Source organism: Austrofundulus limnaeus, unplaced genomic scaffold, assembly GCF_001266775.1.
Source record: "Austrofundulus limnaeus strain Quisiro unplaced genomic scaffold, Austrofundulus_limnaeus-1.0 Scaffold32, whole genome shotgun sequence".
Classification (NCBI taxonomy): Eukaryota; Metazoa; Chordata; class Actinopteri; order Cyprinodontiformes; family Rivulidae; genus Austrofundulus; species Austrofundulus limnaeus.
Window position 1 is genome coordinate 860,785 of NW_013952434.1, and position 8,146 is coordinate 868,930.

At 38.7% G+C, this 8,146-nt stretch overlaps 3 protein-coding genes across 3 annotated transcripts in view; 1 reads left to right on the top strand and 2 right to left on the bottom strand.

Moving 5' to 3' along the window:
• Positions 1-973: 973 nt before the first annotated feature.
• Positions 974-4,142, bottom strand: pex1 (peroxisomal biogenesis factor 1; the record flags this gene model as incomplete). Its single annotated transcript, XM_014005675.1, is given in 10 exon segments — positions 974-1,106; positions 1,186-1,268; positions 1,371-1,477; positions 1,607-1,727; positions 1,824-1,943; positions 2,024-2,670; positions 2,862-2,976; positions 3,176-3,259; positions 3,358-3,504; positions 3,909-4,142. Coding segments are annotated over 10 exon segments (1,665 nt in total), but the record flags the coding sequence as incomplete, so codon positions are not given.
• Positions 4,143-4,242: 100 nt separating this feature from the next.
• Positions 4,243-6,065, top strand: rbm48 (RNA binding motif protein 48). Its single transcript, XM_014005676.1, has 5 exons — positions 4,243-4,391; positions 4,524-4,714; positions 4,803-4,948; positions 5,224-5,780; positions 5,887-6,065. The coding sequence occupies exons 1-5, from the start codon at positions 4,263-4,265 to the stop codon at positions 5,947-5,949; spliced, it is 1,086 nt and encodes a 361-aa protein (XP_013861130.1). The 5' UTR covers positions 4,243-4,262; the 3' UTR covers positions 5,950-6,065.
• A 310-nt stretch (positions 6,066-6,375) lies between these two features.
• sytl1 (synaptotagmin-like 1) overlaps positions 6,376-8,146 on the bottom strand; it is a 9,176-nt gene continuing 7,405 nt past the window's right edge. Inside the window, exon 15 of the mRNA XM_014005624.1 lies at positions 6,376-6,817. Coding sequence (XP_013861078.1) covers positions 6,675-6,817 — 143 coding nt within the window. The 3' untranslated portion in view covers positions 6,376-6,674. The remainder of the gene's footprint in view (positions 6,818-8,146) is intronic.

The window sequence follows — 8,146 nt, forward strand, 5'->3', positions numbered from 1 at the left end:
AAATAAAATAAAATACAAATGACTAATAAAATGAAATGAACAGCAGCAGAATGAAGAAAAAAATCTTATATCTGTGCCTTTTCTCCATCAAATAAATTCAAACAATAATAATCTTTACGAAACAAATCAAAATAAAAAAGTAAAATAAAAAAAATAACCGTCAAATCTTTCTCGAACATAATAATCCATTCTAGGCAGGTCCTTTTTACATTATTTGTTCGAAAAGGAGCAGGTAAAAGATACAAGATCTTTTGATTTCCTGCCCTTCTCATACTCAGAACAAACATTGAAATGTTCTCACACCAGATAAACACAAATTATTCCCCCACTGAATGACATTTAAATCCTTACTTTTTGTGCCAAGTTTATAATTTTCAGAACTTTAGAGGAACCCGGAGTTCTTTGTTTTTATATATTCAACTATGTCAACTTAAGGCCCTGTCAATGTAGAATATATTAGATCAGAGGTTCTCAAACTGGTGTCCCAGGACCCCCAGGGGTCCGCAAGAGGTATCTTGGGGGTCCTCTAAAATTTTTGCTAAATTGTTAATTTGGTTTTTATTTTTAAAAATGCATGGAGAACAATGAACTAATGAAACAAACATAATAAACTAAATCAAAAATATATTTTACCATGGCATTTAGGGGTTGCAATGACAGTAAATTATCTTTTAATACAGYGTGGGGTTTATGAGGGGGTCTCTGGAATTTATTCACCCTTGTAAGGGGTCCTCAAACCCAAAATGTTTGAGAACCCCTGTTTTAAATTACTTCTGAAAATTTTGTCTGACTTTGAAGATGTCTACACAGAAGATGGAATAATAAAAAAAGCTAATGGAAGCCTCTTTTGGACATATACATACTGCAATGCTAACGATTAGATCAAATATAAAATCTGAGTTATTTAGTCATAAAATGTTTTCATACTTGGCATAAGTTGTCTAAAACAGTGTGACAGGGCCTTTGGATCTACCTTGGCTCCAGTGATGAGCAGCGCTCCTCCTCGGAGCCCCTTACCAGTGGTACACAGCTGTCTTGCGAGGGGGCTGCCCAGAAGGTTGAGGGAAATAAACTCAATTCCAGTTCTAATATGCTCATCAATCCCACTAGGAAAAAAGCAGCAAAGTGAGAAATACGATGGGAATAAATGCCAGGAAAGAGTTTTAGTTTAAGTAATATTTTTACCCAAGAGTACAGGCAGAGGGGAGCTCTGGGTCGGTCGCTTCATCTACTTTTACTGCAGGCTCTGCTACCGGCTGTCTGTCCACCTGAAAGTGACAGTTTCCTTACTACACAAGTTTTTTCACTTTGTTTAGAAAACAAATGTTTTAGAGAGAAATAATCTCCATGCACTGTACAAATGACAATACCTGTATGTCCTTCTTGTGGAGAACAGTGGGAGCGAGAAGAAACAGCTGGTCTGCAGGATCGTTCTGTGTTTCTGGTTTCAACACAGTTAAAACAAATTCCAACTTTGCTAAAAACAGAAATAAAGACAATTATTTTTAAATATTACATCTTTCCCATATAGATGTACTTAAAATAATTTTGTTTTGTTTATAAAGAGGCTTGTAAAGCCTGTAACATAAGTGAAGGAATGAATCACCATCACTTGCGTGGAGGAGGACAGAACCAGAACGAGCAGTCAGACAGGCCAGAGGTTCGTGACTCTGAGTGTGCAGCCAGCTGAGGAAAGCCGTCTGGATCGCTTCATCGTTCTCCTCAGGCTGAAGAAGAAAAGTAAAATAAATCAAAGTTGGACAGTGAAGAGATGAGTCAAATCTAAATGAAACAATCAAGCTGAGGTGCACTCTGTGACTYACCAAAGGTTTTAGAGGCTGCAGACAAATATTAGAGGCGACTTTGATTGTTGACCCAGCTGGTTTAATTCTCACAGCTGAGTGTGGCTGGATTTTTAACTTGCTGCCCAGAGGCTGTGGGATCTGAACAAACAGCACTTTTTGTAAATGAAATCAAACGTGAAACGAGGACTGAGCCAACTTCACAAACACGTCACACTCACCCACACTTTCCCACCATGAATCTCCCCCTTGTGACCTCTCCTCTCCCCCGTCAGCGTGTCAGAGTCGTGACACACGACCCTGACCAACACAGCCTCCTCTTCCTCTCCTTTAACAGCAGCGCCGTCTTTACCGGCGCTCTTCTTTTTCTCCATGGCCTGCTTGGTTTTGTCTTTTGCTTCTTTAGGGGATAAAACTTTGGAGAGAAGACCGTACGTCACTGCGGACTGACCTCGTAGTGCGGTGTTCAAATGAGGGTTCCGAGGAAAGACGTGAACAACACCAGTAGCGCCGTGGCTAACGGAACAAAGAGAGGCGGGGGGTGCGCCACAGACTCTGTAGATGGAATCAGAGAAGATGACGGGAACGCTGGGCACAGGAGGATCCTCCTTAACTGGGTCGGAAGTGCCTTTTATCATATATCGAAGCAGGCTCTTCAAGTCCCCAATCCCACCCCACTGTTGGCTCTGAGGGAGACGGGAGGTGGAATCTGACGACGGCTCAGAGGAGGAGGAGGGATTCGAGTTTTGCTTGTTGTGGCTCGGTCTCTGAAAAGAATCCCTCAGKTTGTTGATTCGGATCTTTGGAGACACCACAAGCTCAGTGAACTGCTCCAGGCGACCATAGGGCACAGATGGGGTAAGWGAAGCTGTGTGGAGGTAAAACAGATCATGCCGTGTTTAGGAATGCAATCYGTAGACATCATGTCGATAAATTTATAAAGGGACATRAAACATGTTTGATAAAAAAGACAATAACTCAGTTTCTTACAGTGAMTACAGACTGATCTCCAGCCTTTTTTCAAGACTGATCATTTGAAACAGGGCGATGTTTACAGACCTATCCTAATGTAGATCACAGTGTGATCGTCCACCCAAACAGGTAACACAGCATCWTGGAAAACCACTCTGATCTGATCCAGAAGCTGCTGCTCCAGTGCAGAACTGTGGAGCTCCTGTCACATTAAATAAATAAATAAAAATATACAGAATTATTAACCAGGTCAAAGATCTTAACAATGGTCCCACTAAAATCTAGAAGACTGCATTAATTACAAAAGCAGTGAATGGAAAGATGGAGCATTCCTGCGTACATAAATCAACATTCTGGGAAACAGAAAACATGCACACAGGTGAGTTTTGAACGTCGCTCACCAGGATCTCCCAGTCATCRGCTGACAGAGGCTCCACAAACACCTGGCTCAACGATGAGGCTTGATGACACGGTCTTAGAAAGCCCTGACGGGAGACACACAACAGGTTCATATAACCACCTCTTCATCCTTTACAGCAACACACAATAGTTGTACTGGCTCGTGAGGAAAAAAACACTTTACCTGCTCTCCATCTTTCAAGCCCAGCTTTTCTCCCAGCTGTCGACACAGCTCTACTTTGTGGCCATCTTGTTCAGAGGATGCTCTATTTAGAGTCCAGCTGAGAAACACTGGAGAGTCATTGCCCCAGGACAACTCTAAGGCCTGGTTCTATTAAAAAATAATAATAATAATAATAAATAAATATTTGCTACAGTGATTTTTGTCGACTCAAGCAGTTTGTTAAACTAACACCCACAGCTGCACTGAGTTTCTAATTAATGTCTCCTCATGCTGCAGTGACAACTCTCCAATGAGCTGCTTACTTCTTAAGCAAATAGAAATAAAACTCTATTAGCAGATAGAAAATTGTGTATATCTGTWGAGACAAAATATTTATTTAGCTAGCTGTCTTGAGCATATTTAAATGGTCTCTGAACTTTTAGCCAAAAATGATAAACAAAAAACAAAACCCACACTTTCCATAATAAAACAAAAAAAAACCTCTACATTAACCTTTGGCCTCTTGAAAGTAAACTATTTAGCAAAAACAAATATAAATTAAGCTAACTTACCTCCTTCAAAGACAGGTGCGATATCAACTTCGTGGAGAGGTAAAGAAAGCAGTTTTTTGCGTTGCTAAAAACAACACTTACAGGTTGAATGCCCTGATTAGTAAACATGATGTTCACGTTGTCATACTAGCTCAGTAAATGACTAAAAAGATGCTTTTGCTAACGTGAAAAGTGCTACACCAATGCTCCATCTATGTGTGCTCTGCGGAGACCAGACCAAAGTAGCTGATTTTTTTTTTCATTATTTTCAAAATAAGACGTTCAGACGTAGGCACGCCATCATTATTGCAGCCGTATTCAACGCAATAAGCATTTATTTTGAAATCCGTAAACCGGAAAYGATATTCCGGAAAGATGGCGGCGCCTGTCAACAACAGCTCTAGTTGTTGGAAGGTCCCTGAGGTTTATAAACACCACGAGCAGCAGAAAGTTTGCATTTCTCGACCAAAATATAGGGAAGGGAGGAAAGATAAAGCAGTTAAGGTATGATTGTCTTAATTAGCTAATGTTATTAATGTAAATAAMGACGCTAAAGTTAGCTTCTTGAATAGTTCAGGGTTTTGTTGCCCTTCATAATAGTGTTATTGTTGCTGTATTTGTCCTCCATATTATCAGGTGTACACCATAAACCTGGAGTCTCGTTACCTGATGGTTCAAGGAGTCCCAGCTATCGGTGTGATGACGGAGCTGGTCCAGCTGTGTGCTCTGTACGGCACCGTGGAGGAGTACAGACCTCTGGACGAGTATCCAGCTGAGGAGTTCACAGAGGTCTACCTCATCAAGTTTCAGAAACTAACCAGTGCCAGGTACACYGACCGTGTCTGCCCATTACACTTTTGTGAAACTGGGAAAGCGCTCACTGGAACCATTTCCGGTCCATCTCTTCTGTTTCAGGGCAGCGAAACGTAACATGGATGAGAAAAGTTTCTACGGTGGTGTGCTGCACGTTTGTTATGTCCCAGAATATGAGACTGTGGAAGACACCAGGCTGAAGCTACAGGACCGGAGAAGTTATGTAATGAGAGCAGCTCGGAACAGAGGTATGAACAAAAAATACATATTTACCTAAATGAAATTAAAGAAAACTTCAGTTCAACAAAGAACACTTATTAGAAGAGTTGTTTAATAAACTATAATTATCATTTAGATCACAAAGTTCTTTATACATGTACTTTTTTCCTCACTTCAAACAAGTGATGAATTACAAGATGAGTTTTTGCTGCCATAGTGAATTTAAAATATGTTCTTGTTTTGACATGTCTCATTTATTTAAAAGCGCTAAAGAAAAAAATGTTCATTTTTTATTTTTATGAAGCCAAAGAGAAAAAAGAAAAAGCAGCAATGAACGAGGGCTCCACTTCATCAGAAACCACCTCCACATCAGACACAGTCGTCACGAGACATGAACCCGTTTCTGAAAATTTAACGACAGGGGAAACGTCAAGCGACAGCCTTCATCCCGTTTTTCCTCCACTGCCATTACCTCCCCACGAATATTATTCCTTCAGATGTGACAATGCACACGAGGCTGGACCAAAGGAGGATAAAATGGGGACTTTACATAATGCTGTTACCAACTTAAAGCAGCCACAAGTGGAGAGTTTACGCACCAACCCATCACCCTTCAACAGAAGCCGCGGCACAAGATGCAAACTGAACTCTAATCAGGATCCGGAGTTCAGATTTCTGCCAAGGACCAAACATTTGGAGAGGAGAAAACGCAAAATGGAAGAAGCAGCAGAGCAGTCAGCACATGTTTCTGGAGGAAATGAACCTTTGATTGGACCAAAACTACCAGAACCACCTAAATTAGACATGGAAGATGACTCGCTGAACACAACTGTGAGCCTGATCAGGAACACAATGAAGCAGGTAGTGACTAATTCATTACATTTTAATGTCATGCTGTATGTAAAAAAAAAAAAATAATAATAATAATAATAATAATAATAATAATAAATGTTGTCATCTTTCTCAGGTGGAATCAGTTCCTGATCTCAAACCTGGAGAGAAAAAGATCAAACCACGTCGTCGTATATGATACAGATGGATGTGTTGACTTGTGGGAAACATCAACGTTTTTATTTATATTTAGTCCTGTACCTGTGCCATAAAATAAACCAAGACAAACATATAACAATAAAAGTTTTCTAAAAAGAATAAAGACTGGAAAAACATTATTTTTAAAGACTGCAATTACAATTCCTGACCACAAGATGGAGCTCAATTGCTGCAGAATATATTTAAGTCTGTGCAGATTAATTTAAAATGCACTAAATGCAAGCTTTTCTAGTACATAAATGTAACAATTAAATTAATTAAAGCAACACAAAGTTAGATTTTGTCAGSTAAAGTCCTTAAGTCAGACATTTTTTTTGCAACAGTGCTTACAATAACAACAAAAACTCAAACTGTTCTTTTTATGTTTTTGTTGTAAACATTTTGAATAAATCAGAACACTGCTTCATTCATTGATTAGGTTTGATATTTAATCAACAAACTACAATGATTTACACAGATGTTTTAGTCAGATTCAACACTGACTGAACAAAGTTGTAGATTTCAACTGCAGACAAATCTACAGGAAAACTATTTAAAAAACATTATTGTACAACTACTGACTCCACTGAGTGCATGAACCATATTTAAACAACAACATGTATGAATTATAACAACAAAGGTTAAATGTGCAGATTTAAGAGTTTCCTTTCAGTCCAAACACTTTATAAACACTATGAACGTAAATGTAAGAGCAGGAAGTGTTGGTCACACAGACCGCTGTGTGAGGTTAGTTCTGACCGGCAGCGTCGCTTCGATCCAGTGGTTTGGGTTTTCAATCATGGAGGTCCAAACAGCCACTTCCTCCTCTGTAGAATCCATCCAGCTGACAGTCGCTCCGTAACTCTGACCTGCCGTTAAAAACAGCTGTGAGACATTCAGGACATCTTCACACAATTAGAAAGTGCCACCAGTGTAATAACCAGTGGATAGTCTTCCTGCATTAAAAAAAATCATACAATAAAATATGGATTTTTAAACTTTTTTTTTTATAGCCTTTCAAAATTTTATAATCAGCAACATTTTTGCAAAGTTTGTTTTGGAACTGGTCTATTTTTCCACTCATTTTCAGTATGTTCCATGAAAATGTCATATGTTTGTACTTTCAAGAAGGCCTCCTAAACCGTCAACACATAAAAGAAAATTTAGCAAAGAGACCAAAGACACAAATTTTCCCATTCCTTTATTTAAAAAAATACTGAAGATGATAAATAGAAGAAAATAAAATAGTATTTTGGCACCAATAAGGTGATTCTTAAATACTTGATAGCTGAAAATTGAAAAATGATGCATTTCCATCGTGATTTTAAAGCATTTCTTTTATATATAATAAATATATATAATAAACCTGACTTTATTAAACATAAACAACATAGACAGAATGGTCAATATGAACAACTCTGGGTAGCTTTAGTTAAAGCTGGTTATGAGCATTTTAATTAAACTGTTGTTTTCCTTCCTCTGAGTGAAAACAGAACTGCTTCTATCTGTGGTTAGATCTTTAGCTCCACTGATGCTTTCTAAACTACCATCAGTGAACTGAATCATGTTATCTGATTCGACTATCTTCTGTTTTTCTTGTATCTTTATAAACAAACTCACACACRTTGTAGCCAGTCTTGGATTAAATCAGTGTTAATGATGAAAGAAAAGGCACGTAAACTCATCACAGTGTTATTAGAGGAGCCTTGCTCTAATGAAACGACCATCTGAAACATGTCAAAGTTCAACAGTCAGTTTGTATGAAGCCCCCCCCCACCACCACCACCACTGTTCTGGGCCTGATGGTGACAGGAAATACTACAACACCACAGCAGTATTTATGATGATGTCAACAAAGCTGATCAGAGGGCAGATTACTGCCTCTTTTAGCTCCCTTTCCTGAACACAGATCAGTCCGTTACTTTTAGACATTAGAGCATTGTTTACTACCTTACTCTTTTTTAATGGGCAATATTATGTGTTTCTCAGGCACACATTTAATATACCATAATAAAGTATCTATGTCACCTTTAGCTGTTATTAAAATGCTGTTTTTATCTTTAAATAGAAAATAAACTTATCTTCTCATCACTTCCTCTTCTAAACGCCTTGAAATTGGCCTCTGTCTCTTTTTTTCTTTTTCTTTTTTTGATGGCCTCCCTTCTCCCCTCATAGCCATCCTCTCCACACCATTATGT

Bases quoted from the DNA above. Each gene is read 5' to 3' on its own strand.
- rbm48 (XM_014005676.1), top strand. From the start codon at position 4,263: ATGGCGGCGCCTGTCAACAACAGCTCTAGTTGTTGGAAGGTCCCTGAG. The intron at 4,392-4,523 runs GTATGATTGTCT...CCATATTATCAG, and splicing joins GGAAAGATAAAGCAGTTAAG to GTGTACACCATAAACCTGGA. The intron at 5,781-5,886 runs GTAGTGACTAAT...CATCTTTCTCAG, and splicing joins TCAGGAACACAATGAAGCAG to GTGGAATCAGTTCCTGATCT.